Below are 17,056 nucleotides of genomic sequence, written 5' to 3' on the forward strand. Positions count from 1 at the left end.
TTTCTAATGGTGCCGTAGGTGCCCCATGTTTTGTCTATAGGTAGCAGCGACAATCTCTCATCAACAGGTCCAATCAGCCCCAGTCCCTTCAGCCTCCTCCATTCCCTTCAGCCTCCTCCATTCCCTTCAGCCTCCTCCATTCCCTAGCATTTTCACTGACTGAGAAGCTTGAGGCCAGTCAGTTTCACTTCCTCATTGTCTCCTGTGCAGTCTACATCCTGGTGTGTACGCAAGGCTCTCCTCGCATTCCCCTAGAGTTGCTCTTTGGTTCCCAGTGACTTCTTGGTAATCACAGCCCTCTGTCTTGTGTGAGCTCTGCAGCATTTTACTTTGATGATCACTCTTGCCTGCTGGGTCAGTTTCCTTGGGTGTCCGATTCAGTATGTCATTCTCCTCCCCCACTGGAATGGAAGGGTGTTAGAAACTAAGATCTCAGCGTTGAGTATATTCATTAGTGGGATGTCGCTACTTCTATACCCTTGAAATGGGAAGAAGTAGGAAATGGGAAGTATATGGATGCCTTTTAGACCATGTATCCATATGGATCTATAATTATTTCTGTATCTATCCATCAGCAGCCATATTAACCTAAACATGAGTTCATACTTCTATCTTTTGGCAGTAGATTACAGTTGGAGACATATTTTAGTATTTTTTTCTTGCTCATCTGTAATTTCCCCCTCTAAGAATGAGACACCTACCATCCATCAACTGTTTGCTTACTTGCTCAACTCTGGTACCATGCGTGTATAACACAATCAGAACCGTTAACCCATAACCCTGCGAGAAACAATTTTACCAATTACATTCCAGTGTTTTTCTTCTTTTGTTTTTACCTTACAGTTTTAGTCAAAGTACCATTTTTTGTGTGTATGATGAGAACTGTTAGGATTTACTCTGTTTAAGATTTTCATATATAACGTACAGCAGTGTAATGATATTTATCATGTTGCAAAGTACCATTTTTTAAGGTTATTTGGGTAGCTCCTTCATTTGCCCTCCATTCAGTGCAGTTACAACATACATTTATATTGCAGATAGTCATTTGTCACAATCTGCATTTCATCCTGGGATCCCCCACCAACCTAGTTGATGTTTTGTTTTGTTCTTTTGCTTGCATACGTTAAAGATCACTCTTTGTGATATACAGTTGTTTGGGGTTTTACAGACGTATATATAGTCATGTGTCCTCCACCTTAAGTACCATACAGAACAGTTCTGTCACCAAAAAGTTCTTCTATACACCCCTTTGGTACTCAGCCACTCTCTTTCCTCAACTGTAATCATTCTCCATTAGTGCAAACACTAATCAGGGTTTTTTTTGGTAGGAGGAGGTGATTAGGTTTATTCATTTATTTATTCATTTTCAGTAGAGGTACTGGGTATTGAACCCAGGACCTCATACACGTTAAGCATGTCCTCTACCACTAAGCTATTCCCTCCCCCACTAATCTGTTTATTATCTCTATAGTTTTACCTTTTCTAGAATGTCACATAGTTGGAATCATACAGTATGTAGCCTTTCCAGACTGGCTTCTTTCACTTAGCAATATGCATCAAGGGTTCCTACATGTCTTTTCATGTATACCTCTTTAGAATCGTAAATACTATTCTGTTGCCTGGATATACCACTGTTTGTCCATTCACCTGGTGAAGGACATCTTGGTTATATTCAGTTTTTTGGTGATTATGAATAAAGCTGCTATAAACACTTACATTCAGGGTTTTATGCAGACATAAGTTTTCAGTCCACATGGGTACATACCTAGGTATATGATTGTTGGGTCATATAGTAAATCTATCTTTAACTTTACAATAAACTTCCCAGCTGTCTTGTACAATGGCTGTACCATTATACTTTCCCATGAGCAATGAATGAGAGTTCCTGCTGCTCCATATCCTCATCAGCAATTGACAATGTCATGTTTCTTTAAAAAAAATTTAGACATTCTAATAGTTGTATAGGGGTATCTAATTGTTTTTTCATTTGTATTTCCCTAATGGGAAGTGATGTTGAGCATCTCTTTATTTTACATTGTTCTTTAAAGTCTGTTCAGAGTTTTTGCACATATCAAAAATTAAGTTTGCTTTTATCAGCTGTTTTTTAACCTAGATGCAAGTCCTTTATCGGGTATATGATTTTGAAAATATTTTCTCCCAGTCTGCAGCTTGTCTTTTCCCTTTCTTAATAGTATTGTTTATCCAGTAAAAATATTTGTTTTTCATAAAGTTTGATTTATCAAATTTTTTTCTTTTATGGATCATGCTTCGGTGTTTAAGAGCAACCAAGTTCATGATTTTTTCTTATGTCCTCTTCTAAGAGTTGTATAGTTTTAGCTTTTACATTTAGGCCTTTGTTCCGTCTTTTAGTTAATCCGTATATGGTATGAAATAAGGGTCTGACTTTATTCTTTTTGCATGTGGATATCCACTTGTCCTGGTGCCACTTGTTGACAAGATTATCCTTTCCCCACTGAAATGTCTTCACTCCTTTGGTGACAATCAATTGACCATAAATGTAAGAGTTTGTTTCTAGACTCTCAATTCTGCTCCTTTGATGTCCGTGGCTGGCCTTCAGCCAATACCAGCCTGTCTCTGCTGGGCATGTGCTCAGCTTTGGGGCATCCAAGGCTTATGTAGAGAGTGTATCAAGCCCCCTGTGGTTGTGTCACCTCTCTGTTAAATCCCTGGCTAGTTGACTGGTTGGCTTGCTCAGCCTAAAGAAACTGCTGGTTCTCCCTGTTCACTTGCCACTGAGATTGCTGCCACAATGCTCCAAGTCACGCGGGTCCCGTTTGGCAGCTGCAATGCAATTGCTGGTTTTCATGGCCTGTCCACCTCTCCCCAGTTGATCAAGCTGCTGAAAGACCTGGAGGAAGGGGAAATATGAGTAGGAGTCCAGCTGTTCTCACTGAAACTAAATGTATTTCCTGAAGTAGCTGTCTGGGGTTGTCCAGGGTTATAGTTGCTTTTTGAGAAGAGTATTGATTGACCTCCTCAGTCCCTCTTGCCAGAAGTCCTCTCCCCTAGTATCTTTTGAATCTGGAATATTCTTTCTCTTTGCCTCCCTCAAGCCCAGGCCCATATCACCTCCCCTTGGGGCCATTACCTTAATCTCTTAACTGACCTCCTGGCTCCAGTTTGTCCTCCATGCAGCTGCCAGAGAGAACCATCAGGAACACGATCTTGTCAGTCCTCTGTTTAAAACTACTGTGTAATAGTGAAAAGACAAACAGCCCAATTTAAAAACGAGCACAAGAGACACTTCAAAAAGGAAGTTCTGTGAAGGTGCTCAAAATCATTATTTGGGAAATGCAAATTAAAATCATGATGAGCTGTCACAGCACAGCCACCAGAAAGGCTTGAAGCAGAAAGACTGACAATACCAAATGTTAGCGTGGTAGCGGAGCAACTGGAACTCCCAGACGTTGTTGGTGGGAATGTCAAGTTTCTTATAAAGCTGAACATAGGCCTCCCCTGTAACTCAAGAGTTTCACTCCTTTTTAAGATAAATGAGAGTTTATGTTCAAAAGAGCCTTATAGCAGAATGTTCGTCACAGCTTTATTTATGATAGCAGGACAGTAACAAAAGAAACTGTAAACAGCCAGATTATCAACAGGAGAATGGATAGACAAATTGTGACCCATATTCATACAATGGAATGAATTACTGATACACATAAGAACAAGGATAAATGTCATAGATATGGTGCTGAGTGAAAGAAGCCAATGAAAAAAGAGTACATACTATATGAGCCCCATCACATGAAATTGTAATAGTCGGAAAACTGATGTCTAATGTTATAAATAAGATCCACAGCTGCCAGGGATGGGGGTGTGGACAGGGATTAATTGGGCAGGGACAGGAGAGAAGTTTCTGGGGTGTTGGTAACATTCTGTATCTTGGCGTGGGTATGGGTTCCACAGGTGTACGTGTCTGCCAAAACTTACAAAATGGCACATGTGAGATGTGTATTTTATTATATGTAAATTGTACCTTAAAAAAGGAATCACTTGCAACTGTGGAACTTTAGGTTATAATGTGTTTTGAGAGGACCTGTACTGATGTCTGAGACGTACTGTGAAATGCATCATCAAAGTAAGATCGGAGGGACAGATGAACATGTGATAAAGCAAAGAATGTAAAATGTTCATTTACAGAATCCAGATGATGGGTATGTACGTGTTCACCGTACAATGTTTTCAACTTTTTTGAACGTTTGAAGTTGGTTTTGTGTTGGGAAAAACTTTTTAAAGGAGATAAAAACAACAAAGAGTATCTTTAATGCCCCCCCCCCACTGCCTACAAGATAAGTTCAAGCCCCTCATGCTGCTGGCATAGCTTTCTGCCCTAGACCACAGGTTCCTTTCATCTCCAGCCATGCAGACAAGCTGGTCTCTGCCGATCTTTGTGCCTTCACGTGCTGTTCCCCTGCCTAAAATGCCTTTCTTCCACTGGGTGAATTCCTACTCATCCTTCAGTAAGTGTGAAGCTACTGATCCATTAGGAGAGACCTCAAAGATTACCTGCTCTCTGGAGCCTCCTCCCCTCTGTGGTCCTGGGGCCCGGCACCCATCTCTTGCCTGTGGGTCCTCCTAGAGCGTCCATCATCCAGACGGCACAGCGTGCGCCCATCAGCTGGCGTCACAGATAGCTGCTTTCACTCCTGCTGGACTGGGCTTCCTGAAGGCAGCCACCTTTTCCCTTGTGCATCCCTGGCGCCCCCCAATAAAAGTGTGCTGAGGTGAGGGGGTCTAGGCTATCGACACTCTGGGCCACATTAGTGTTGGGATCAGGGCATGAAGTGCTTTCTCCTGTACCCTGAAGAGGGTGATGAGGGAGCCCACGCCCCCCCCATGTAACTGGCTGGAGAAGTGGGCACTCTTATGGGAGGTGAACTCTGTAACTCTGATCTGTAAACTCAGCTTTCCCCCAGGGGATTTTGGAAGCTAGGGGAGAGAAGTCCACAGGAGCCCATTCATAAAGCAAATGCCTTATCTGACCATCCTCTGACTCCTGGCGTTTGTCCTCGGTGGGCGAAGAACCTGCAGGGGAGGAGGGATGTCATGAGCACCCCCAATCACTGTTACTGCTGTGTCAGTCAGCAGAACTCTTGATAAGCTGAGCCAAGGGATTAAATGGGGATGAGAGAGGGCTGGGCTTGGGGGAGGGAGAGGGAGTGGCTCAGGGAGAGCCTCAGGGGCCAGTCCCTTTGCTGCTGTTCTCCCTTCTCCATCCTCAGGGAGAGCCCTCCTCCTGCCCGCATTCCAGGACAGCAGCCATTCATTGCTCCAGCTGGATGTTTTACCCATTGCTTGTTCTCTCTGAACCTCCCCTGAGCTTCTGGGTCTGCTCACTAGCACTTGGGTGACCAGCTCGTTCAAGGTTCAAGTGGCAGTCCCAGAGCCTTGGGTGGTAGAGGGCAGGTGTCTGCAGGGAGGGCCTTATCTTCTGCATCAAGTGCAAGCCCTCCCTGCATCTCCGAGAACACCACGAAGAAAGGGGCCCTGCTGGAACTTGTCCTGGGAGGTCTAGAGACGATGCTCACTTTGCAGCCCTGGGCGCTTCACTGTGGGGATGTAGGAACACGTCACCTTGAGTTCCCAGGGTTAAATGAGAAGCTGTTATTGGCTCAGTTCAGTTAGTTGGCTGTAGCTTCAAGTGCTGTCTCCCTCCACACGCAGCCTTGTGGTCCCCAGGATGAAGTGCGGGAGCCTTGATCTTTGATTTCCTTCAGGGCTTTGCAGACAGCTTCCTCTGCATCCCTGCCTTGCACTCCTGGTGTCTGTCCTCAGACTGCTTCCTGACTTTGAATTTTCAGTTGTTTGTTTCTTCTGTAGTACCGCACGTGGGGAGCCTGGCTGAGGCCTCTGTGCTTGCTCCCTGCCCGGAACCTCCACCTTCTAGAATCTTCCAGGGCCCCAGGGTTCACTAATGAGTTTTTTTATTGTGACAAGACAGACATAATGTTTACCATTTTAACCATCCTAAGGGTACCGTTCAGTGGCATGAGGGACATTCACAGTACTGTACAATTGTCACCATCATCCATCTTCACAACCTTCTCAAGTGGAAACTCTGTCCCCACTAAGCAGCTAGGCCCCATTCTCCTGTCCCCATAGTCCCTAATAACTACTATGCTACCTTCTGTCTCCGTGAAGTTGACAACTTTAGGTGCCTCATTAGGTGGAATCATCCAGTATTTGCCTTTTTGTGTCTGGCTCATTTACTTAACAGGTTTTCAGGGTTCAGGACTTCATTTCTTCTTATGGCTGAGTAATATTCCATCATAGAGGTACACCATGTTTGGTTCATCTGCTCTCCCTACTGGGCCTTTAGAGAAATCATTCCTCTTCCATTTTTACTGTATTTACAATCACACTCTCGAAGTATCTGGGATGTCTCATGGTCCCTTACAAGCCATTAAGTGAATCTCAGGCAACAGGGAATTGGGCCTCAGTGGGAACATAGTCATGGCAGAAGAGCTTAAGTGGAAGGGCTTACCCTAAAAATAGTGGCTAAAACCCATCAGACCTCCACTGACTAGTCGGTGACCACCACATCCCTGGGGTGGCCTGCCCCGCTGTGGCACAGTGAGCCAAGTGAGGAACCTTCTGTCGGGAACTGAAAAGTTCGGGATCTGCCCCCAGACGGTGCTGGGTCCCTGCGGACAGCCCTTTCTCCATCTCTCCTCTACAGCTCTCTCTGACTTCTTTGGACCCATTTCTTTTTTTTCCTTCAGCTTTTATAACATGAAGAAATAAGATGTTTCAGATGTGAGGAATGGCTGTCTGGTTCTGGTGTTCTAGAATGGGAAGAGACCCACTTGCTCCCTCAGAGCCCCTGGCCCTGCCCCACACATGAAGGTACACACACACACACACACACACACACAAGTGTGGCGTGAACGCGGGGCTGTTCTCCGAGATAACGTCGTTGGTGTCTTGGGAGCTTGCCATAGGTGGGCAGGTGTAGGGCTCTGTGTCAGATTGGGGCAGGGCACCTGTCATGTTATCTATAAATCATTTTTTTGGTGAGGGAGGTAGTTAGGTTTTAATTAATTATTTTAACAGAGGTACCGGGGATTGAACCCATGACCTTGTACATGCTAAACACCCGCCCTACCACTGAGCTCTACCCTCCCCCATCACGTTAGCTAGAGGGCGAGGTGAGCATGCTCTTCCCCAAGGAGGGAGATGGAGGGGACCCAGGCCTTGGAGACGTTCTGCGGCCTTGGAGAAGGCCGTCCCCAGTGCTTAGCCTTGGCAGCCATGTTCGGGCTGATTGCTTCAGTTCAGTCTGACTTTGTAACCATGAGTCATTTGAAGCAAGTGTTTTTCCCTCTGTTTATTATTTTTTCAATTTTGAAAAAAATTTTACTTTGCATTTCTGCTGCCGTATTTTAAAAATGTAGTAAATATTTTGCCCTTTTGTGTCTGGCTCTTTTACTGAGTGTAAATAAATTAAATACATTTAAAAATAAATTAAAATAAATTTATTTTCTAAATTAAAATACCTTTTAAAAAAACCCAGAAGCCCTGGGGGAGGGCATACCTCAGTGGTAGAGTGCATGCCTAGCATGCACAAGGTCCTCGGTTCAATCCCCAGTGCCGCCATGAAAAATAAATAAATAAATAAACCTAATTACCTCCCCCCTAAAACAAACAAAAAAAACCCCCTAAAATCCAGAAGCCCTAGCTGTGGCTGCTGGAAGTCGGGAACACTTACAGAAGTCCTTAAAGCCTTGCACGGCCCCTGCCAGCAGTTCTAGATGGTACCTCCCCACTGGTACCCGTGCCCGTGGCAAATCAGAGGTGCCAGGTGCTCGCCGCGAGCCTGGGGCCGTGCTGTTGTCAGTGAAGGACCAGTCCGTGCATTGCATCCCTGCCTCCCGGGCGCGTGGCCGTGGAGGACTCCAGGGTGACATGTCTGTCTGTCTGTGTGTGTTGCTGCCTTTTGTATTTGAGGAGGCGGAGGTTGTACCATTTCTGTTGACAGCAGGGCTTATTTGCGACTTCCTCCCTGAGGCAGTGCCTACCGTTTACAGTGTTCTGCAGCTACAGTGGGCACTGTCGCTATAGGAGGAGCCCGTACAGTCGAGGTGGGCACATAGCTGTGGCGCCCCGTAGAGCTGCGGAGCTTGCTCTAGCTGCCGACTCACTCTCGCCGTCTGTGTGCGCAGGTTTCTGTGCTCAAAGCCAACTGCAGTCTGAGATACGCTGTACCGGGGAGTTTCTAATATGGTAGAAGGCGACTGTAAACTCATATGTAATCATGATCTATAATTGTGAACTCAGAACGCAGGTAGGGGTACAAAACGCATTGTCCTTGATAATGAAGATCCTGTGAACTAGCCTCTTTGAACCGTTTCTCCAGTTGTGGGAAAGTAGACGGGGCTAGATTGGCATGAGGCTGGCATATTTGAAACATATTTTATAAATTACATGAAAAATGCGTGTTTATTGTTTCACCATCTAGGAATAATCAGCAGTAACCAGTAATACTTCAGAGTATCTGCTTGCAATACATTTTCTGTGCATACAGTATGCATTTGTAAACGTTTGTGTTTATTTTTATAAAAATAGGATCATGCTACCTTTTTTTAATGAGTTCTTTTTCTTTTTTCTACTTTCACCCCTTGACGGAGGCACTGCGGACAGAGCCCAGGACCTCGTGCTCACCAGGCACGCGCTCTGCCACTGAGCTGCACCCCCAGCCCTGATACGCTACCTTTCTGAAGCCAGGATATTTACTGAGTGATACCCTGAGTGTCTTTTTGTGTCAACCACTGCGTAATCTCAGGCTTTACTGTAACTTATTTAAGCAGGACCTAGTTTTATGCAGAGAAGTTTTTTCCTCCAGCTTTTTACTACTGTACACAGTGCTGTGATGAATGTCCTCATCGCCAAATGTACATTGTCGGTCAGATAAATTCCTAGAAGTTGTATGGTGGGGTCACAGGAAGTGCAGATTTTCTACGATGCAGCTCTTCGTGGACTGCCAGATGGTATCCCATTACCTCTCGGCCGCCTTCCGTTTCCACCACTAGGAAGCGAGCAGGTGCCCGTTGGCTGAGATACCCCCTTCGCTGGGTAGGTGAGTTTTGTTATCTTTGCACACTCGAGCAGCACAAAATGCTATCCTGTTGAACTTTTCCATTTCTTTGAACCCCAGAGGTGAAACACCTTTCACCTGGACGTCTCATTGAGACACTCTTAATGTGCTGTGGGAGTTGCCTTTCCGTGCCTGTTTCCCGGTTTCCCCCAGCGTCGGCGCCTATCCTCATTTACGTGGAAGGGCTCCTGTTACATTAGGGGTTAGTAAGCCCTTTTCAGACATTCCAGAAACACTTTCTTTTACGCACTCGTCAGCTGCTGAACCTGTGTGTTACCTCCACATTCGGGCTTTTATGACTCACGCTGCAGCGAAGTCAGTGTACCAGTTTGTGCCGGTTTGTGTGTGGCCCTGTGTTGTCGGTTGTCTTGGGGATGGAATCTGGACGTGGAATTGTTCAGCCATATGGTAACTCAGTGTGTTCGCCTTTGGGAGGATCCATTAACCTGTACCATTTTCCATTCGCATCAGCCACGTCTGAAAGATCGAATTTCTCCACACCCTCAGTGGCACTTACTTTCCTCTTTTGGACCCTGGCCTTCCTTGTGCGTGTGCAGGGCTATCTCATTGTCGGTTCCATCTGCAGTTCCCTGACGCCTCATGATGCTGAGGGTCTTTTCATGTACTTATTAGCCATTTGTCTGTCTCAGGCTCGAGATGTCTTCCCATCCTTTGCCCACTTAAAAATTGAATTAGTTGCCTTTTCTCAAACCATCTTTTTCAAAAAAATTTTTTGTATTTTCTTACTTTGGGGGGGGAGGAAGGTACTTAGGTTTACTTACTTATTTATTTTTAGACAAGGCACTGGGGACTGAACCCAGGACCCTGCGCATGCTAAGCGTGCGCTCTGCCACTTGAGCCACAGCCTCCGCCCTGAATTGCTTGCCTTCTGATTGAGTGGTAGCAGTTCTTGGTTCTCAGCACTGGCCCCTTATCAGACACAGGATTTACAGGTGTTTCTCTCGTTCTAGGGGGTTTCTTCCCACTTTCTTGATTATGTCCTTTGAAGCAAAAAGGTTTTCTTTTCATCTTTTCATTTTTCAGGTTTACTGAGGTATAATTGACAAAAGTTTACAAATGGAAGGTGCACAAGACGACGGTTCAGTGTCGGTGCGCATTGCGAAATGACCGCCACAGCCAAGCTAACGAGCGTTCATTACCTCACTTAGTTAGCTTTCTTTTTTCACAAAGGTTTTTAATTTTTACATTGTCCAGTGGATCCATTTTTTCCCTTTCGTTTCTTGTGCTTTTAGTACTGAAGTTTTTGCTTGTGATATGATCTTTTCCATTTCAAGCTTCTGGCTTTAGGGTCAGATTTAGAAAGCCGTTCCTTCCCTTAGGAAAATATAAATGTGGTCCTACATTTCCTTGTAGTGCTTTTATGACTTCATCCACTTTACATTGATATCGAACTTCCCTCCATGGGTGGTATTGGTCTGGACAAGTATACGCTATGCCAGAGGGACATCAGTTGTCCCGGTACCTTCTTTGCCTGGCAGGCATTTTGTAAAGGAACTGGATTCAACCTGTGCTCAGAGGAAGTGACTGGAGTTCAGTAGCCACACAGGGATCAAGTCCATGACATTGGCTTGGCTGACTTCCCTTCAGGTTCATGCAACCAGAAGGGATGCAAGGCTCTAGAATGACTGGGCTTTTCTTTTCTAATTGTTCCTTAGCCTCACAGGTTGTTCAGCTCACGTGCCCATGTGAACAGTGAGTCACACACAGGATGTGATCACATTTTTGTTGTAGGGAATAACATGTTTGTCATCTTCTTAGGATAATGCTTTCATACAATGACAGATGGTGAGATAGTCAGGAATTCCTCGAGACAGAAGCATCAAACTTTTCAGTCTTTCGGACAGCCGAGGGGAGCCAGACCCTCTCTCCGTGTGCCCCTGGAGCCGCGGTAGACGAGGAGTCGTCGTATTCACATTTCATGGAACACCTTTGTAGCTCATGCTCATCCTGATTGAGAGGTTCAAGTTGTTGTGAATCCCCATGATCAAGTATTAATAAGGAGAGACTTGAGGACACTCAGCTTCATTCCACCTCGAGGTGAAAGAAAGTATGGGTTGAGTTGCTCAGACCTATCTGGAAATCTAGCGACGTGAACACGTCAGCAGACGATGCTGGTGAGGGGGCTCACCGCTACCCTTGGCAACGGCCATCCCCGGCAGAGCGGAAGGGCCCAGTGCTGGGCTGGTGCAGCAGGACGCCATGTCCTCAGAGGTGACCTTGCTGCCGACATGTTAACGCACTGGTGACTCACGTCCTCCTTTCTGCTCTGCTTTCTCTAGCAGTGGTGATTGTGTTTTTGAAAATGCCAGTGTTCCTTGTTTTATAAATAACCATTCATTTCCAATCAGGGCTGTCTATAAAATGCATTTAACTCAAGGATTCAGCCCCAGGTGGGAACATAGCAAACCTCATTTTCTCCCCCAAGACTCTTTTCTTTTTAAAATAGACTTTATTTTTTAGAGCAATTTTAGGTTTGCAGCAAAATTGAGCACATCATAAGAGAGTTCTCATATACCCCCTGCGCCCACACATCCACAGCCTCTCCCTGTTAGCAGCAGCCCCTACATCTCCACCAGACTCTTTGATTGTGAAGGAGATGTCAGAGGTCATTGCCTCCCGCATCCGAGAGCGGCTTCTCCGAAGATCCCTGGGCTCTGGGAACAGAGTCTCTCTCCATTAATGAACATTATGTCCTGAGAAGAAGGGAGTGTTCCAGGCTAATTAATGTCCTTAAACGGCACCAGTAGCTTGTCATGGAGCTGCTGTCTGGGCAGCGTGTGTGTGTGAGAGTGTGTTTAGTTCTATGAAATTTTACCACGTGTGTAGGTTCATGTGACCACTACCACTGTCAAGAAAAAAACCCCAGTTCTATCACCATAAAGATCCTTCCTGTTTTCCCTTTTTAATCACAGACAAATTCCCCTCCTTCACACTCCCTAACCCCTGTCAACCGCTAATCTGTTCTCCATCTCTGATATTTCAGGCCCTTTTGAATTTCAAAAGAACTAGATAAGAGATTGTCAGCCTGCATTGGTTTATGTTCCAAGAACAACTCAAACTAGACGCCAAGCTGGAAGTGGAAGGCCTTAGCAAATACTTGATGATCACTTAATCCTGTAGCGTCTCGGAAGGGCACTATCTGTGTACCAGAGTGACATGAACAGAAGCATCTGGATTTGCAGAAAAGCACGTGAAGGGCCAGGCACAGGACTAAAGGCAATTGAAATATGAACTGTAAATCTCTACGGGTGGTGGGATGATGAACTATTTTTATGCTAGTCTTTCATCCTTTTTATTAAATGAAGCCTTATATAACCACGTTTCTGTCATCAGATAAACAATACACTTCTTACAGGAGGCAGTAGATACATGGGACACACAGCGTTATCACTCTGAGTCGGCTGGCCTGGGGGCTGGGCTCAGCTCCGCCACCTGCCGGCCAGTCCCTCACCTGCACGCCTAGATGGGGGATGCTTTGCACCTGCCCCAGGGGATTGCGGAGATTCGACGGAGGGCCACGCGTGAAAACCAAGGATATAACACATTCTCGGTGCAGAGCCACTGTCCTTTCAGGAATAAAAAGTTCCACCTGGCAGCCAGGGTTTGGTGGGTGACGGGCGTAAGGAAGCAGGTCTTGCTACAGGCAGGGAGAGCCCGCAGGGGGCGTGCTGGCTGGAGCCTGTGGCAGAAGTGGAATCAGCGTCGGGAAGGAGCTGTCCGTCCTGACCCTGAGCTGGTGGTCACAGCGGAGACTCAGTGCTTTTGTCCTTTCTGCAGGTGATGGCCGGTATGACAGCGATGACAGCTCTGATTCCGGTGAGTTTGAGTCCCGAGGGTTCTGCTGGAAACCACTAGGGGACAGTGCCAGCCTTCCCAACCCTTCCCTGTGTGTTTCTGGTAGAGAACCGTGAGGCCAACAGCAGACAAATGCTGCCACTTGAAGGAATTAAGCGTGAATCTCTGGATCCCGGGGAGGTGGCCTCACAGGAAGCCCACTGGCCTGTTTGGGTCCCACATAGGGAGGGGCTGCACCCCTTCCACGGCCACCTTTCCAGGTATTCGAAATGGAAATGCTTATGGAAAATGAGAAGCACTTGGCAAATCCCAGAGAGCACCATGTCCTCTTACTACCTTAGATATAAGTGGCATCAGCCTCTTACATTGGTTTGGGGGTCACAGGTATTTGGACAAGTTCAGCTCGGTGGCTGGGGGAGAACCAGGTGTCTGAGCTGATCCTCGGGGTGCCATCAGCTTGACCTCACCTCTGCATTGCCCCCCCCCCCCGCTTCCGCCCAGGAAAGTCGGCTGAGACGGGCACCATTGCTGGCGTTGCCAGCGCTCTGGCCATGGCCCTGATCGGCGCCGTCTCCAGCTACATCTCGTACCAGCAGAAGAAGTTCTGCTTCAGCATTCAGCGTAAGTGGATCTGCCCTGCAGCTGCTTGTGGCCGTGCCCACGGTGGTTTCATCCCCTGACTCCTGGATGTGGACCAAGGGGCAAGGGCTTTAGACAGAAAGGGGCAGAACCCAAGCAGGTTAAGATTCAGGTCCCTTCCACAGCCTGCCCGAGCCCCCTCCCTGGCAGACTTGCCAGGATGAGGCGGAGGTGGAGCTGCACTTTTCAAAACCCTTGGGGACAGATGTGGGCAGAACTGAAGTGTCAACCAGCCTGGAAGAGAGGATGGGGCTGGACCCAATGACCTGGATCTTCCAAGGGTTCCAGCTTCCAGCAGCCCAGGTGACCTCTGGGCTTCTCCCTGGGTTTCCATGTGGCTTTGGATCTCGCCCAAGGGAACCCTCTCCTGCTACCAGTGTCCTGGGGAGTGGAAGGCAGGAAACTCCGGGATCTCTGAGACCCGGCAGGCAGCACTCTCATCCCCCTCAGATCCCAGGGAGTCACTGCCCGAGCCAGAGAACCTTAAAATATGTGGGATCATGAATTGTTTCAAATGAGCAGGAATGCCTCACCCCCCGCCCACTGCCTTTCCACGCTAGCTTTGTAACAGGTCGCTTTCACTGGATGCTGTAGTGGTGAGTCTATATGTGGTGTGTAAATTGAGTAATTACAGATGGAATCTGTCTTAGGAGTCTGTGGTGGACGCCCCGTGTCAGGGAAGCCCCATGGGGATGCTGTTGAGGGTGAACAAGGCCATACTCGGTGTTTTATAAGCACAGCACTGGTGTTGCTGTTTGTTGAGTGTCTTGAGTTGAAGACGGGCGGATTTTTTTAGTTCAGGTGAGAGAGCCTGACCTGGCCATAGTTTTCCTCTTTCCTGCACCTCAGTGCCATCCTCTGTGAGGCTTCCTGTGCCCTCACTGGTTCTGGCTTCTGCCCTTAATTCTAGCCCAGAGCTGAGCTTCCCAGGAAACTGATTTGGGTCCCAGAATGCTTTGCATGTGGCTACTGCTGAAGTCTCCAGCTAGTTTATCAGCAGGCCATCACGTTTGCTGGTTTTACTCTTGGACAGTATTTGTGACCAGGGCTGCCACGTGCAGCTCCTTAGGCTGTGCTCCAGGGATACCATTATACATCTCGGTGCACAACCTGCACAACTGTTCATGGCTGCCTGGCCTGAGGTCCTGTCCGCCCACTGTGCATCCAAAAGCTTGGCTGTCGAATGGTGCAGGCAGGCAGAGTCAGGAGTGCAGAGCTGCAGGCTGGATCGTCCTTAGAGCGCTCACTTGCCCCAGCTCAAAGCAAGGAAACCGAGTGGCTTAAGACAACAAATTTGTTCTCTCGCAGTTCTGGAGGCCTGGAAGTCCAAGAGCAGGGTGTTCGCAGCACTGCTTCCTTCTGGAGGCTCTAGGGGAGGATCCTTCCCGGCCCCCTTCAGCTTTTGCTGGCCCCAAGCATCCCTTGGATTATGGCCACATCACTCCAGTTTCTGCCTGTATCTTCACATGGCCTTTTCCTCTGTGTCACTTTCTGTCTCTTTTCAAAGGGCACCTGTCTTTGGATTTAGGGTCCACCCTAGTCTGGGATGATCTCGTCTTGAGATCCTTAACTTAGTCACATCTGCAAAGACCCTTTTCCCAAATAAGGTCACATCCACAGGTTCCAAAGATGAGGATGAGGACACATCCTTTGAGGGCTGCCATTCACCCCAGTTCAGCACTGATACCTGAACAGTGAGACAAGTGCAAGCCACGGTCGTCAAATCCCTGCCCGCTGCACCGCTGCCCAACACTGCCCAGCGCGGAATGCGCCGCCCCGCCCCGAGCGCCCCCACAGCCCTGGGCTGCAGCCGCGATGGGCACCGTCAGTTAATGGATGAGGAAGTCGAGGCAGAGGGGATTGTTGAAGGAACTGGCTCCACATGGGAAGCGATGAATCCAGGAAGGGTGCCAGGAAGTAGGAGTGGGGAGGGGAAAAGAGGTGGATTTCCAAGGGAAAGAAGGAGACGTCTGGGTCGGATCTGTTTGTCTCTGTGGCGGGGTGGGGGGGGGGCAGGAAGGTGAAATGAAAGTACATTATTTTCACACTTGTTTCCTAAAACAAACAGGTGTGAGGTTTTGCAAATTGGATTAGCAGGCCAAGCCCAATAAAGTATGAGAACATGAAGGCCTGGGTAGAAATTGTTGAGCAATTTAAATGCTGTTTGGGAGAGAGTAAACCAAAAAGGAGGGGCGTTGCCAACAGCTGGAAGGCTGGAGGGTGTGGAAGTGACCTCTCCCTCTGGGGGCGGCCTCAAGGTGAGGGTGTTGCTGGGCCGGCGGCGGTGGGGCTGCGGGCCGGGAGGGCCAGCGTGCTGGCAGGGCTGACGAGTGCTCCCACAGCCTCTCCCGGTCCTCCGCTCCATCCGAGGGTAGGCTTCCCAGGCCTTTCCCTTCGGTCTGTCAGTGATGTCACTGTCACTGCTGAACCCACACTGTCTTGAGTCCCTCACCAGAACACTCGGCAAGAACTGTCATCACCCCCAGTTCACTTAGATGGGAACCAAAGTGTGGCATATCCCCCACATTTGAAAAAGATCCCCCTTTCTTCTGTATCCTCCCCCTGTGCTACCAGCATTTTCTTCCAAATTTGTAAGTTGTGTCTGCTCCTGCGTCTGTGGCCTCTTCTCACCAATTCCGCCAGCCCTCCTGGGTCCTCCCAGCCCCTACCTCATGTCAGTGGGGTCCCCACTCCTGGGGGACGTGGGTAGCTCTGCTCTAGGGCCACGCTCTCCATCACCAGTGCCCTGATCCTGCCTGTCTAGGGCCAGGTCTTCTTGCCCCTCCGCCTAGACTGTTCCATCAGCCTCCTGCCTGCCTCAGTCTCCCCCATGGTTCTCCCTGCTCTGAGCAGCCAGAGGGGCCCACTTAAAATACACAGGGATGGCTCTGCGTGGCCCTCCCAGGCTCCCCACTGCTCTCCAGGTCGTGGTCTGGACCCTGAGCTTGATGTCCAAAGCCCTTCATGGTTTGGCTCCAACCATATCCCTTCTCCTCCCCACCTGTGGTCTCCTGGTCCCTGCCCATCCCCAGAAGCCTTTCTCCACAGCCACTCTCACTTCCTTGAGCATGCTCTGCTCTCCCCATCATCCTCTCTGCTGTCCTCTCCCCTCACCGAGCTGCCCTCATCCTTTGGGCCTGGGGCACCACCCTCCCAGCCTGGGGGCCGCCCGGTGCAGAGCCCATCTGGGGCCGATCGGGCTTGTTGGTTTCCGTGTCTGTGACTGCCACCCCGTCCCCTGTCTCTGGACTGTCAGCTCCTGGGGAACTGTGTGTCCTTCATCCACTGATGTGTCCCAGGCACCTAGGTCGGGCTGGAATCAGGAGGAGCACTGTGATGTTTGTGCGGTGGCTAAGCCCCAGAGAAGCTGGGAGTTGGGACTTCCCATCCTCACCCTTTCTGCCAAGCCACCCCCACGGGAAGTCAGGGAAGGTAGAGCAGAAACGGCTTCTGCACCCGGCACACAGGGAGGGCCTGGGGGACGGC

General features: G+C 48.4%; 1 protein-coding gene across 3 annotated transcripts in view; it reads left to right on the plus strand.

Moving 5' to 3' along the window:
- CD99L2 (CD99 molecule like 2) overlaps positions 1-17,056 on the plus strand; it is a 94,816-nt gene that overhangs the window by 72,555 nt on the left and 5,205 nt on the right. For all 3 annotated transcript variants that reach the window (XM_031446216.2, XM_064483308.1, XM_064483307.1), the window contains exons 6-7: positions 12,914-12,952; positions 13,433-13,552. In XM_031446216.2, coding sequence (XP_031302076.2) covers positions 12,914-12,952; positions 13,433-13,552 — 159 coding nt within the window. The remainder of the gene's footprint in view (positions 1-12,913; positions 12,953-13,432; positions 13,553-17,056) is intronic.

The sequence above is a fragment of the Camelus dromedarius genome, chromosome X (assembly GCF_036321535.1).
Source record: "Camelus dromedarius isolate mCamDro1 chromosome X, mCamDro1.pat, whole genome shotgun sequence".
NCBI classification, from domain to species: domain Eukaryota; kingdom Metazoa; phylum Chordata; class Mammalia; order Artiodactyla; family Camelidae; genus Camelus; species Camelus dromedarius.